This window comes from Pristiophorus japonicus, chromosome 24, assembly GCF_044704955.1.
Source record: "Pristiophorus japonicus isolate sPriJap1 chromosome 24, sPriJap1.hap1, whole genome shotgun sequence".
Classification (NCBI taxonomy): domain Eukaryota; kingdom Metazoa; phylum Chordata; class Chondrichthyes; family Pristiophoridae; genus Pristiophorus; species Pristiophorus japonicus.
Genome location: NC_092000.1, coordinates 10,428,595 through 10,444,396, shown reverse-complemented (window position 1 = coordinate 10,444,396; position 15,802 = coordinate 10,428,595). Strand labels below are relative to the sequence as shown.

Sequence of the window (15,802 nt, the reverse complement as noted above, 5' to 3'; positions counted from 1 at the left end):
GACCAAATTTATGAACCGATGTTTAAATAAATAAGCCGACTACAGAACAATCCTTGCCTTTAATTTACATACATATCTGCACCTTCAGGTGACTGATGATACGTGTACATAAAATGTGCAGAAGTCCTGCGGTCAAATATATTTTTTTTGTAAGAGTCAGGCCCATAGACTTATTTATGAAGCTGGGTCCATGGGGGTAGAGAGTCTTCATTTGATAGTGGTTAACACTGGAACTTTCAGAACGTGAAACACTTCCTAGCATGCTCCCAAACCGCAGAAAGAAAACTAAAAATGCACAACGTCAAGTCTTCTGGGTCTTTGCAGTAGCTGGCCCAGGAATCCAATGGACGGTACAATTGGACAGGCAGGACTGGATAAATCTGGCAATTTATCTTTTGTGAGGGGGTGGGAAAGAGCGAGCAAATGGGCACTTTGCAATGTTTTTGCGACTCTTAATCGCTCTCCCTCACCCTTTCCGACCACCATAGTAACTTGAGAAACGGGAGAAAAATATGTTGCTCGTGCTCATCCTGCAGACTGACCACACTGCAGCCACGCTGACTAGTTGTCTGTCTGAAAGCCAGCAACAGCTTAAAATAATTAAAATCTAGGACTCTCCTCCATAATATTAATACACCAGGCGGTCTGGTAAAATACATCATTTTCACAACTCCTACCTTTCTCCAAAATGAATAAGTTTAAAAAAAAAAATATTCCTCCCCAAGGAGGTAGAGATTCAGCTGTAAGCAGCCTAAAGATGCCAGACAGACTGACGAGATTCCGTGCCATGTTACTTAAAATAGGCAAAACCAGTTTTTACAACGTTGCATAGAATGATATAGCACACAAGGAGGCCATTTGGCCCATCGTGCCTATGCTGGCTTTATGAAAGAGAAATCCAATTCGCCTGCCCTTTTCCCATAGCCCTGCAAATGTTTCTTCTTCATCTGAGCTATGGTCAAGAATTGTTGCCAATTTGACTTGTTGCATGGATAGACTTCATGATGTTGGAAAGTGTGAGGTCTTGCACTTCGGCAGAAAAAAAAAATCAAAGAGCAAGTTACTATTTAAATGGAGAAAGATTGCAAAGTGCTGCAGTACAGCAGGACCTGGGAGTACTTGTGTATGAAACACAAAAGGATAGTATGCAGGTTCAGCAAGTGATCAGGAAGGCCAATGGAATCTTGGCCTTTATTGCAAAGGGGACAGAGTATAAAAGCAGGGAAGTCTTGCTAGTTATACAGGGTATTGATGAGGCTACACCCAGAATACTGTGTGCAGTTTTGGTTTCCATATTTACGAAAGAATATACTTGCTTTGGAGGCAGTTCAGAGAAGGTTCACTAGGTTGATTCCAGAGAGGAGGGGGTTGACTTAAGGAAAGGTAGAGTAGGTTGGGTCTCGTCTCATTGGCATTCAGGTGATCTTATCGAAACGTATAAGATGGAGGGGGCTTGACAAGGTGGATGCAGAGAGAATGTTTCCACTGATAGGAGAGTCTAGAACTCGAGGGCATAATCTTAGAATAAGGGCCGCCCATTTAAAACTGATGGAGGAATTTCCTCTGAGGGTTGTAAATCTGTGGAGCCTCAGAGCTGTGGAAGCTGGGACACTGAATAAATTTAAGTCCGAGATAGGCAGTTCCTTATCCGATGAGAAGTAGTGGTTATGGGGAGCGGGCAGGGAAGTGGACCAGAGTCCATGATCGGATCAGCCATGATCGTATTAAATGGAACATGCTCAAATGGCCGTATGGCCGATTCCTGTTCCTATTTCTTATGTTCTTATGATAGCCGGTTCTCTTCTCTTCCCATCCCCATAATCAAGGATAAATGACCAGGTAGCCCCAGGCAGCAAAACAAGCACTGGGAGCATTGTCTCAACTGGGGAAGGTTTTTACTAGCTCTACAGAGGGAAGGAAGGGGTACTGATGGTGGTGGTGGAGGAAATTCAAGTCAAATGTGCACTCTTGGAAAAAATTATATGCTGTTCCTTATTGGGTCCGAACCATTTCGTAATGTGCCGTGGGGAGCACAAATAAAGATTTGACCAAGCACATTGTATGTCATCAGTCCACTGATAATGGATTCCATTTAATGTGCATCTTTAGCAGGAATTTGCTTCAACTGGGGTCTAATATGCACTCAATACATCAGAGCCTTTGGGAGAGAGGGAGGCAAAATGAAGCCTCGGACTTGTAAATAAAGCTTGGTGCAGCTCCACCATTGCATTTACTAACCTACTGCATCCATTCTCTACACCCAGAATTAATCTTGCCATTCGGATTAATCTTACCATTCGGTTTTAACCATTTCTTGGCATGTAGGTAACTCTCCAGCATTCGTTCGTTGAAGAGCATGTAGCCCATGGGCTCGGAGATAATGATATCGACCTGTTCTGGGATGCTGACCTCCTCCACCTTCCCGGGGATGATGAGGATGCGATCTGATAGGTTGTTGCTCTTCACCAGCATCTGCCAAAGAAAATAATCATTAAGCGCATTGGGAAGTTTTACTACATTAAAGGCGCTATACAAAATAAAAATTATTATTTTCATTAGCACCGGGCAGCGTCTGGATCTCTTTGTTTTGGTGATGCGCAATCTCTTAGTAAGTGCTCTCGTCTCATCACTACCGGATTACAAATGCAGGAGAGTTGAATTATTTCACTAAATTTCTCAACTCTCACCACACCCCACAAATATAGTTTTGCAGAAATGGACAGGAAAAGACCAGAACCCATTGGTTTAGTGCATCCTCTGTTGCAGTGATGCGTTTGACACAATTGAACAAGCTCAGTCAGGTGACATCTTTCCACCAACATGTCTGCGAACAACCAAGGTTTGAGAGCAAAGCGTGCATTCTCATCCTTGGCATCAGACTGGTGGAAGAGCCAAGATGTGGAAAAGGCCAGAGCCAAGTGTGAACACAATGCTCCTGGAATACCATTATAAGAGGAAATTAAAAAAAACGTGGTTATTGTAAAGACCAAGTTGTATACCAGTCAATACAGTCAGGCTAGCAGCAAGTATGCTCATACTGCCAGGTTGCTCACATCTTCATATCCTTCAAGACTCAGTTTTAGAGCAGAGTTAATTCAGTAAAGGACCACCATAAGGGAAAGCTATTTTTATGGTCAAGTGTTATATGGCCTGTGAGCTCCATAGGGATTCATATAGGCAACGCCATAGGGTTCCTCAGATTCCCTGCATCCATATTGATACCTCCAAATAAGCAGTATATTCATAGAATAGCACAGCACAGAAGAGTCTGCACCAGCTCTTTCAAAGAGCAATCCAGTTAGTCCCACTCCTCTGCTCCTGTCCCATATCCCTGAACTTTATTCTCCAAGTATTTATCCAATTCCCTTTTGAAGGCCACTATTGAATCGGTATCCATCACCTGATCAGGCAGTGCATTCCAAATTCTAATCACTCGTTGCATAAAAATGTTTTCCCTCAAGTCGCCTCTGGTTCTTTTGCTAATCACCTTAAATCTGTGACCTCTGGTTATCGGCCCTTCTGCTACTGGAAACAGTCTCTCTTTACTTACTCCATCGAAAGCCTTCATGATTTTAAACACCTCGATCAAATCTCCTTTTAGCCTGCTCCACTCCCAAGGATAATAACCCCAGTTTCTCCCGTCTATCCATGTAACTGTAATCCCTCAGCCCTGGAACCATTCTAATAAATCTCTTCTGTACCGTGTCTTGGGAGCACAGGCCAGCCGAGACGGACTTTTCATCTCAATTACATGTTAGTATCGAGAGTCTGAACCACATACTGGGCTCAAGTTTTGGGCCGCGCCTAAAACTGCGCGGCTCCGAGAGCCAGGCCTGTTCTGCGCTGAAAAGTGCGGCAAAAGCTTACTGCATGATTCTCCAGTTGAAATCGGCTCCGTTCCAGGTCGGCGCGGCGTGGAGACATCTGCAGGGGGCGGGGCCTAAGCGTGGTGCCGATTCCCTGCCTGCCGTGGAGCGGGGCTACGTCGCTGAAGCAGACGTCGTGCCGGCAGCCCTGCGCATGCGCGCTGGAGCATGCGCAGTGTAAAACAAACATTGGCACTCGCCCATTTTTAAAGGTACATCTGCCAAAGTGCGGTTTTGTTTTGTGGAAAGACGAGTGAATTTTAGTGTGCCAGAGTGCTTTTAGCAATACTGAAGAAATCACCTGCTGAAATCAGTGAGTGCTGTTTTTTGCTGCTAAACTTCCAGAACAAGTGCTGCATAGGTGCATGCAAAATAAGGACTGTGTTTTGAAAAATCAGAGTGTCAATTGAATACAGCAATGAAACAAAGTCCAAGAACAAAGAATTTCTTGCATTGAGGAAGTGGAGACATTAGTTAACGTCATTGAGCAGAGATGGCAGGAGCTGGATACCAGCAACAGAGGTCGCATAAAAGTGCCACCCAAAGAAAAGAAGAAACGCTCGAACCAAGTTGCAGAAGATTACTGCGCAGTGGTGCAAACCACGAGATCTGTAAGCCAGCGCAAAAAGAAATGGCACGAGCTTGGTCAAGTAGTTAGTGTAAGTAATATTTTCATTTTTCAATGGAATCGTAATTGTAAATGTGACTATCTGTATATGTCCCACCCTGCAGAAAGACACACTCTGTAAAAAGTTATATTTTAATCTTTGCAGAAGAAATTGGCCCACAACAAAAAGGGAAATAACTCGAACAGGAGGAGGCCCGCCAAATCTGCATCCACTGACACCCTTGGAACAGAGGGTAGCTGCTATGATGAGTCGTACATGGAGAAAAGCAATCAGTACAGCACAAGCTGGACCCACACGCATGGAAGAGGGCAAGTCCTGAAAATGCATCGTGGCCCTTCAAATCAACCTGCTGCCTGGCCTGCTATGAGAGAGTACCCATGCCACCCTTCCTGCCTCCTCCTCTGCTGCTAAACATTTGACTGTTCTGATAAATTTTGCAGATGATGATGGATGTCAATCCTGAAGATCCTGAACAAGAACCAGAAGTGGACGATCCAGACCAAGGTTGGCTGCAGGCGACGATGACTGAAATGTCTTCAGGAGACCCCTTCCAAATTAATATTTATGTGCCCACCCCTTGCAAAGGTTCTGGTTCCACCTTCCATGGTTTTGATTCAGATGTTGCGGGTCCCAGTGGTGCTGCTGGTGTAATCCAACAGTTTACAGCCAGTGTCCCATCGTCTCAGCTTGCGCCTCACACTCGCATAGGTTCTGGTTCTACCTTCCATGGTTTTGATTCCGGCGTTGCGGGCCCCAGTGGTGCTGCTGATATAACGGAGCAGTTTACAACCATTCACCCACCATCCTAGCCCACGGCTCGCACTCGAGTGGTGCCGTTTGGAACACCGAGGGTCCCACCGTTCCAGCCCGCAGCTCCCAGTGTAGTGGTGCCGCGAGGCACACCCAGGCAGAGGAGGAGATTGGAGACACGCTCTCCTGAGATGCAGCGTGCCACAGATGTGGCTCAGGTTGTGGCATTGGGTATGGAGACCAATGACCTTACCTGATCACTCATGGGCAGCGTCAGTGCAGTGGGTGAAGAGGTAATGGTATTGACGGGAGAAATAGCAGTAATAATACGGGAAATGAGGGAGGGAATGTCGGAGGGAGTGCAATCGACGGCACAGGCCGTCAGGGAGGGCATGCAAGTGATGGCACAGGCCCTCATGGAGGTAGCTGCTGCAATAAGGGCACACAGCCCGGCCAATCAAATGACACCCCCCCCATGAAGTGAACATTCACTGAGATGTGGATGAGAGATGGTTGCAGCCTTTCTTTGCTGCTTTTGTTCTTGTTCTTGATGTAACTGTAGTTTTACAAATTGAAATTGTTTTGTAAGTTTTGTAACTTTACAACTTAAGTGATCTTAGGGTTTTTAAAAGTGATATTATAGTGTAAATGCTCTCACATTTTGTAACTTATTTAATTTTGCACCTAAAAAGTGATCTTGAAGTTTAAGTGATCTTGAGTGTAAGATTTTTCACATTGAAATTGTTTTGTAACTTTACAAGTTTATAAGTGATCTTAGAGAGTCATATTAAAAAGTAAAGTTTGATACAACAAATATTTTATTACACTAACGTTAACTTTTCAATAAAATATTTTTTCAATAAAACTGAATCATGTTCCAGTAACAACACAACATAGGAACAACTCCAAAAAATAAACATGTCCACGCGCAACAGTGGTCGCAGAGCCCTCAGGCATCAGTAATTGAAGCGTTCACGGATGAGCTGCTGGCGCAAGGCTCGAGCACGATGGACCGCCCTCCTCCGACCTCGTGCTCCGGCATCAGTCACTTGCATGATTTCCTGATCGTCGTCATCATTCTCATCCTGCTCTTCCAAATTACTATCAGGCACTGGCCCCTCATGTGGGTCTTCTGGATCCTCTACCAGCTCCTGCTGACTCATGATGGCTAAGTTATGCAGCATGCAGCACACAACAGCAAAGTGACCGACAATCCAAGTGGCTTCCGGAATGGTCCAGACATCGGAAACGCTGTTTCAAGATGCCAATGGTCCTCTCTATGATGCTGCGCGTCGCAATGTGCACCATGTTGTATTGATGGTCAGCTTCTGTCCGTGTTGCGCGTAGGGGCATCATGAGTCAGGTGGCCAGGCCGTACCCTTTATCTCCCAGTAGCCAGCTCTGCCCTTCTGGCTGTTGCTCAAACAGGTTAGATTTAATGCAGTTGCATAGGATGAACGCATCATGGGGGCTGCCAGAGTATCTCGCATTGACTGACACAATACGCTGCTTGTCGACACACACGAGCTGCACATTAATGGAGTGGAAACCTTTTCTATTCCTGTACTGCTCGGAATCCTCCACAGGTGCTCGCAAGGCGATGTGGGTACAATCAATGCAGCCCTGTACCTTTTGGAAGCCATCAATCCTGGAGAAGCCCACAGCCCTGTCATGTATTGCTTGTGCAGTCATTGGGAACTTGAAGAAGTCATTCCTCCGCACACAGTGCAGCCTGGTAAACGCAGGCATGTGTTGCACGTTGAGAGATGGCGCACACATCTCCAGTTGTAGCTTGAAACGATCCCGAGGCATAGAAGGCAAGTGCAGCTGTTACCTTCACTTCAACAGACAAGGCAGTCGGCATTCTGCTTCTGAGCTGCAAATCTGCTCTCAGCATATCACAGATCTCAACGACAACTTTTCTGCGGAAACGCAGCCTTTTGACACAATCAGCCTCTCTCATGTCCAGGTACGAACACCTGGCTCGACGTGGGTAAGGTCTCCTGTCCATCAGCCTACGGGCTAGGAAGTTCCTGGTGCGGTGAGCTCTAATCAATTCACTCCTATGCAGTGAATTGATGGAGAACCAATGCATAATCCATGGTGTGGATAATGCAGCACCCATACTTTTATTGAATTACAAATTAAACTTTTAAACTTGCTGGCTGGCTCTCCCTCCCGGTGCTTTGTATGCCTCCCCTGACCCATGGCAGTGCGGCCTGCCTGCAAGTTACTTCGCAGCTTGGAGGCTGCTCTGCTGCCAGCGTGTGTGTGTGTGGCCCGCCTCACTGATATCTCCCACCCCTGTTCACTGGCCGAACGGCCTGGCTGCCTACAAGTTACTTCGCAGCTCGGAAGGCTGCTGCTGCTTCAGACAGGTAGGAAAATTCAATTTTTTTAAAAATTTGCTTTATTTATCATTTATTATTCAGGATGGCTCTTTATTTGTAGAAGTGAAACTGTTAAATGCTTGTAAAATTTAATTACTCCCCCCCCCCCGCCGGTGTAGGCAAGGTTTTTCTGAGCGTACAAAATCTACACTTACTCCAAACTAACTTAGAATGGAGTAAGTGTTCACTGCCTAAACTTGCAAAACAGGTGCAAGTGGCTGGACACGCCCCCTTTTGAAAAAAAAGCTGTTCTACAATGAAACGGTTCTAACTCACTAGAACTGGAGCAAACTAAATGCCGAGAATTGCAATTTTTAAGATGCTCCATTCTAAACTAGTTGCTCCAAAAAAATAGGAGCAACTCAGGCCGAAACTTGCCCCCACTATTACTTGGTCACAGTTTGAATGTGTTTACACCTATATTAGGGGCGATTTCAGGACCAGGGGAGGCACGAGTTCAGGGCCAGCACGGGCCAACCCACACTGCGATATGTGTGCACACTAGGTCCGTGCAGCGGAGCTGGTCTCCAGTTGTCTTGGGTAATCCTCGTCACTGGACCAAGAATTAGCTCTGTCAGGCCCATGTGGTGGCTGGTGGGCAACAGCCACATGTTAAAAAAATCCACGCACAGGCATCTTCCACCCTTGAGAATGTAGTTTGGTTTCTTCATTGAAACACCTGTGAACTTGTCCTTTTTTTGGCGTTTCATGACGACGACGACGATTTCAATTTACTCAAACACCATCTGCAATAGTTTGAATCCAGGCTGCTGGCCCCAAGTTGCACATTTACATCGTTCCATTAACCAAAAATGGTGGTGCTGAAGCAGTGTGGCAGCATCCAAGATGGAGGCAATGAGATCACATCAATAAAAATATAAATTGACCAAGAGGAACAAGCTTTGGAGGTCATTTAGAGACGCTCTCTATTTTGTTTCAATAGTCTACAAACATACACAGTAAAGAGACAGTGCAAACCTGTGTTCAACAGCACCTGACCGAACAAAAATATTTCAGACATGTCGATAATGAGTCTACTGGCTGGTAAAGACGAGATGAGACATGACGTCATGATTCCACTCCACTGTATATAATATGCAACTGTGTGGTATTGAGTTTATAGTCTCCTTCTGAAATAAACTCTCCTCCGTTTCAAGTCAGCGCTCTCTAGAGCATATGACCAAAGTCAGCCAAATGTAACTTTGTTTTTCAAGACTTCCATAGTTTCAGATTCATTGTCTGGAACAGTGGATGCAAGTTAGTCCAACATCTCTTTATAAAATCTACATTTTTGCTTATTCATGATCAAAATCACTGGTAAGGACGGTTTCTCAGACGGCTGGAGAAAGGGTTAACAAAAAAACTTGCCTGCCAACCTACAGAATTGCTCCATACACACTTTATTCTAATTCAGTACACTAATCTGTGACACATAAACAAAGTGAACATTAGAGACCACGACAGAATAGCTTGTTTGAACCAGAATTTGAATAAAACCTGGCTCTCTTGGCAGGGGAGGTCCTGCCCTTCCCAAGCAATACCCCATGAGGGGAGGTCTCACCCAGACTCTAAAGAACACACATTACACTGATTGTTAAAAAGGGATCCATCACCATAGGCTTATTGCAATACATGCTTTTAACAATTACTTCACGCAGGGTTTCATGTACTTGGTGTGTTTATTACAGCAAATACTAACACATGGAAAGCTGAATTAGGGCATCGCTGACTTGTTGCTATTCCACTTCTAAATTGCCGAGTGGCCAGTTTCCAACTGGTATTGCAGTCTCTGAATAGCAGCCACCTCCCAGTGCCTTGGGAATTGGCGGTTCAGCCCAGCCAAACTTGTCTGGCTGCTTAAGAGGTCTTTATTGGCAAAGTTTGGAAAGCCAAAGCACTGTGTAGATGCAAACCCCCCCAGCACTTAGAAACACAGCCAGTCAATGACGCCGAGCTAAATTGCGTCACTGCGATCAGCATTCACAGTTGGAATGTCGCAGGATCACCAGCAGGGAATCCAGGAGAATTCTAATTGAATTTTTACATCTGCTGCTGAAGAGACAAACCCGGTCGCAAATGGGGTCTTTGAGTTCAGTTCAGGCATTGTATTTACCTACTAAAGGGAAGAGATAGACAAGCTCCATTTATCATCTCACACCCCAGCAAACTATTTTCAGGCTTATTCACCCCCAAGCTTCTACTCTGCACCAGCATTATACACGCAAACTCGCCCGCTCCACTGAGAAATAGTCTACATGGCGCACAGACCTCAATGCAAAGGGCTCAAATCTAATCAAAGTACAGCAGCTGTAAAGAGAGAAAGGAGAGAGAGAGAGAGAGAGAGAGAGAGAGAGAGAGAGAGAGAGAGAGAGAGAGAGAGAGAGCGAGAGAGCGAGAGAGCGAGAAAGACAGGGCCTCGTTTTAACATCTCATCTGAAAAACAGCACCTCTGACAGCACAGCATTCCCTTAGCACTACACTGAAGCATCAGCCTAGATTTGAGCTCAAGTTCCTGGAGTGGGACTTGAACCCACAACCTCCTGACGAAGAGGGGAGATTGTGACCTACCGAGCCACAGCGGACACAGTAAGCACAGTGCTATTACTTCATAGAGATATGCAGAGGACTAGTGGCATGCGCCCAAAAATATGTCTGCACTTCCCTCCCAAACATTCTAAAATCTCATCAGGCAAGGATACTGGGCTCATATTCAACAGTCAATCATATTTAAGATAGTTGCAAGAGACCATCAGCTGTTATGGTCCCTTCTGCATCTCCCCTCCCTTTTCCCACCATTGCTCCCCACTGCAACCTGCTTTCATAAGAACATAAGAAATAGGAGCAGGAGAAGGCCTGCTCCACCATTTAATACGATCATGGCTGACCCGATCATGGACTCAGGTTCACTTCCCTGCCCGCTCTCCATAACCCCTTATTGGTTAAGAAACTGTCTATTTCTGTCTTAAATTTATTCAATGACCCAGCTTCCACAGCTCTGAGGCAAATCCACAATCCTCAGAAGAAATTTCTCCTCATCTCAGTTTTAAATGGGCGGCCCCTTATTCAAAGATCATGCCTTCTAGTTCTATTCTCCCCCATCAGTGGAAACATCCTCTCTGCATCCACCTCGTCAAGCCCCCTCATAATCTTATACATTTCGATAAGATCACCTCTCATTCTTCTGAATTTCAATGAGTAGAGGCCCAATTTACTCAACCTTTCCTCATAAGTCAACCCCCTCATCCCCGGAATCAACCTAGTGAACCTTCTCTGAACTGCCTCCAAAGCAAGTATATCCTTTCGTAAATACGGAAGCCAAAACTGCACGCAGTATTCCAGGTGTGGCCTCACCAATACCTTGTACAACTGTAGAAAGGCTTTGCTGCTTTTATACTGCATCCTCTTTGCAATAAAGGCCAAGATTCCATTGGCATTCCTGATCACTTGCTGTACCTGCATACTAACCTTGTGTGTTTCATGCTCAAGTATCCCCAGGTCCTGCTGTACTGCAGCACTTTGCAATCTTTCTCCATTTAAATAATAACTTGCTCTTTGATTTTTTTTTTATGCCAAAGTGCATGGCCTCACACTTTTCAACATTATACTCCATCTGCCAAATTTTTGCCCACTTAGCCTGTCTATGTCCTTTTACAGATTTTGTGTCCTCCTCACGCTTTTCCTCCCATCTTTGTATCGTCGGTAAACTTGGCTACGTTACACTCAGTCCCTTCCTCCAAGTCGTTAATATAGATTGTAAATAGTTGGGGTCCCAGCACTGATCCCTGCGACACCCCACTGGTTACTGATTGCCAACCTGAGAATGAACCATTTACCCCGACACTCTGTTTTCTGTTCATTAGCCAATCCTCTATCCATACTAATATATTACCCCAACCCAGTGAACTTTTATCTTGTGCAGTAACCTTTTATGTGGCTCCTTTCGAGGAGGACTAGCTGCGTGTGAAACATAGAAACATAGAAAATAGGTGCAGGAGCAGGCCATTCAGCTCTTCTAGCCTGCACCGCCATTCAATGAGTTCATGGCTGAACATGAAACTTCAGTACCCCCTTCCTGCTTTCTTGCCATAACCCTTGATCCCCCGAGTAGTAAGGACTTCATCTAACTCCCTTTTGAATATATTTAGTGAATTGGCCTCAACTACTTTCTGTGGTAGAGAATTCCACAGGTTCACCACTCTCTGGGTGAAGAAGTTTCTCCTCATCTCAGTCCTAAATGGCTTACCCCTTATCCTCAGACTGTGACCCCTGGTTCTGGACTTCCCCAACATTGGGAACATTCTTCCTGCATCTAACCTGTCTAAACCCGTCAGGATTTTAAACGTTTCTATGAGGTCCCCTCTCATTCTTCTGAACTCCAGTGAATACAAGCCCAGTTGATCCAGTCTTTCTTGATAGGTCAGTCCCGCCATCCCGGGAATCAGTCTGGTGAATCTTCGCTGCACTCCCTCAATAGCAAGAATGTCCTTCCTCAAGTTAGGAGACCAAAACTGTACACAATACTCCAGGTGTGGCCTCACCAAGGCCCTGTACAACTGTAGCAACACCTCCCTGCCCCTGTATTCAAATCCCCTCGCTATGAAGGCCAACATGCCATTTGCTTTCTTAACCGCCTGCTGTACCTGCATGCTAACCTTCAATGACTGATGTACCATGACACCCAGGTCTCGTTGCACCTTCCCTTTTCCTAATCTGTCACCATTCAGATAATAGTCTGTCTCTCTGTTTTTACCACCAAAGTGGATAACCTCACATTTATCCACATTATACTTCATCTGCCATGTATTTGCCCACTCACCTAACCTATCCAAGTCACTCTGCAGCCTAATAGCATCCTCCTCGCAGCTCACACTGCCACCCAACTTAGTGTCATCCGCAAATTTGGAGATACTGCATTTAATCCCCTCGTCTAAATCATTAATGTACAATGTAAACAGCTGGGGCCCCAGCACAGAACCTTGTGGCACCCCACTAGTCACTGCCTGCCATTCTGAAAAGTACCCGTTTACTCCTACTCTTTGCTTCCTGTCTGACAACCAGTTCTCAATCCACGTCAGCACACTACCCCCAATCCCATGTGCTTTAACTTTGCACATTAATCTCCTGTGTGGGACCTTGTCGAAAGCCTTCTGAAAGTCCAAATATACCACATCAACTGGTTCTCCTTTGTCCACTTTACTGGAAACATCCTCAAAAAATTCCAGAATATTTGTCAAGCATGATTTCCCTTTCACAAATCCATGCCGACTTGGACCTATCAGGTCACCATTTTCCAGATGCACTGCTATGACATCCTTAATAATTGATTCCATCATTTTACCCACTACTGAGGTCAGGCTGACCGGTCTATAATTCCCTGTTTTCTCTCTCCCTCCTTTTTTAAAAAGTGGGGTTACATTGGCTACCCTCCACTCCATAGGAACTGATCCAGAGTCAATGGAATGTTGGAAAATGACTGTCAATGCATCCGCTATTTCCAAGGCCACCTCCTTAAGTACTCTGGGATGCAGTCCATCAGGCCCTGGGGATTTATCGGCCTTCAATCCCATCAATTTCCCCAACACAATTTCCCGACTAATAAAGATTTCCCTCAGTTCCCCCTCCTTACTAGACCCTCTGACCCCTTTTATATCCGGAAGGTTGTTTGTATCCACCTTAGTGAATACCGAACCAAAGTACTTGTTCAATTGGTCTGCCATTTCTTTGTTCCCCGTTATGACTTCCCCTGATTCTGACTGCAGGGGACCTACGTTTGTCTTTACTAACCTTTTTCTCTTTACATACCTATAGAAACTTTTGCAATCCGCCTTAATGTTTCCTGCAAGCTTCTTCTCGTACTCCATTTTCCCTGCCCTAATCAAACCCTTTGTCCTCCTCTGCTGAGTTCTAAATTTCTCCCAGTCCCCAGGTTCGCTGCTATTTCTGGCCAATTTGTATGCCACTTCCTTGGCTTTAATACTATCCCTGATTTCCCTAGATAGCCACGGTTGAGCCACCTTCCCTTTTTTATTTTTACGCCAGACAGGAATGTACAATTGTTGTAATTCATCCATGCGGTCTCTAAATGTCTGCCATTGCCCATCCACAGTCAACCCCCTAAGTATCATTCGCTAATCTATCCTAGCCAATTGACGCCTCATACCTTCAAAGTTACCCTTCTTTAAGTTCTGGACCATGGTCTCTGAATTTACTGTTTCATTCTCCATCCTAATGCAGAATTCCACCATATTATGGTCACTCTTCCCCAAGGGGCCTCGCACAATGAGATTGCTAATTAATCCTCTCTCATTACCAAACACCCAGTCTAAGATGGCTTCCACCCTAGTTGGTTCCTCAACATATTGGTCTAGAAAACCATCCCTTATGCACTCCAGGAAATCCTCCTCCACCGTATTGCTTCCAGTTTGGCTAGCCCAATCTATGTGCATATTAAAGTCACCCATTATAACTGCTACACCTTTATTGCATGCACCCCTAATTTCCTGTTTGATGCCCTCCACAACATCCCTATTACTGTTTGGAGGTCTGTACACAACTCCTACTAACATTTTTTGCCCTTTGGTGTTCTGCAGCTCTACCCATATAGATTCCACATCATCCAAGCTAATGTCTTTCCTAACTGTTGCATTAATCTCCTCTTTAACCAGCAATGCTACCCCACCTCCTTTTCCTTTTATTCTATCCTTCCTGAATGTTGAATACCCCTGAATGTTGAGTTCCCAGCCCTGATCATCCTGGAGCCATGTCTCCGTAATCCCAATCACATCATATTTGTTAACATCTATTTGCACAATTAATTCATCCACCTTATTGCGGATACTCCTTGCATTAAGACACAAAGCCTTCAGGCTTGTTTTTTTAACACCCTTTGTCCTTTTAGAATTTTGCTGTACAGTGGCCCTTTTTGTTCTTTGCCTTGGGTTTCTCTGCCCTCCACTTTTCCTCATCTCCTTTCTGTCTTTTGCTTTTGCCTCCTTTTTGTTTCCCTCTGTCTCCCTGCATTGGTTCCCATCCCCCTGCCATATTAGTTTAAATCCTCCCCAACAACACTAGCAAACACTCCCCCTAGGACATTGGTTCCGGTCCTGCCCAGGTGCAGACCGTCCGGTTTGTACTGGTCCCACCTCCCCCAGAACCGGTCCCAATGCCCCAGGAATTTGAATCCCTCCCTGCTGCACCACTGCTCAAGCCACGTATTCATCTGCGCTATCCTGCGATTCCTACTCTGACTATCACGTGGCACTGGTAGCAATCCCGAGATTACTACTTTTGAGTTTAGCTCCTAGCTCCTTAAATTCGTTTCGTAGGACCTCATCCCTTTTTTTACCTATGTCGTTGGTACCAATGTGCACCACGACAACTGGCTGTTCTCCCTCCCATTTCAGAATGTCCTGCACCCGCTCCGAGACATCCTTGCACCAGGGAGGCAACATACCATACTGGAGTCTTGGTCGCGGCCGCAGAAACGCCTATCTATTCCCCTCACCATTGAATCCCCTATCACTATTGCTGTCCCACTCTTTTTAATTTAGCTGCACAGGAGGGCAAGAAAAAGTAGGACCTCAAAAGTAGTAATCTCGGGATTGCTACCAGTGACACGTGATAGTCAGAGTAGGAATCGCAGGATAGTGGAATGTGGATTTGGGTCCATGAGTCTGCGTAATGCTGAAGTGACTATCTGAACCATGGAGAGTCCGTGTCTCTAGAAAAAAAGTGACAGACTTACAGCAAGATTGGTGAATAACTCAGAAAAAAAAAAAAAAAAGAGGTTTAATTACCTGAACTTTTACAAAACTGCAAAAAGCCGTTATCTGACAGGGACAGTCACAAACAAATGAATCAATCGGTTTTTAAATTGGAGTTGGTTGAGGGATAAATCTACAGATAGTTCCACAGCATCCTCTGTGTTCACATAGAAGCAGGTGGAGCCCTCCATTTAACATCTCATTTGAAAGCCGTCACCTCTGACAACACAGCACTCCCTCAGTACTGCACACAAGGGTGGGAAGAGAACAATTCCCTCTGCTACAAAAAGGCACACAGGAGCAGCAAGTCAATCAGAATTCTCCCAGTTGTGGTTCAATTATCATCTGCAGCCACTAAAATGCCCCAGCAGTTTTAGGAACACAACCAAAACCACACCAGCTCG

At 45.3% G+C, this 15,802-nt stretch overlaps 1 protein-coding gene across 2 annotated transcripts in view; it reads right to left on the bottom strand.

Annotated features, from left to right (window-relative positions):
- carm1 (coactivator-associated arginine methyltransferase 1) overlaps positions 1-15,802 on the bottom strand; it is a 75,767-nt gene that overhangs the window by 33,994 nt on the left and 25,971 nt on the right. For both annotated transcript variants that reach the window (XM_070867222.1, XM_070867223.1), the window contains exon 6: positions 2,295-2,472. In XM_070867222.1, the coding sequence (XP_070723323.1) occupies positions 2,295-2,472 (178 nt within the window). The remainder of the gene's footprint in view (positions 1-2,294; positions 2,473-15,802) is intronic.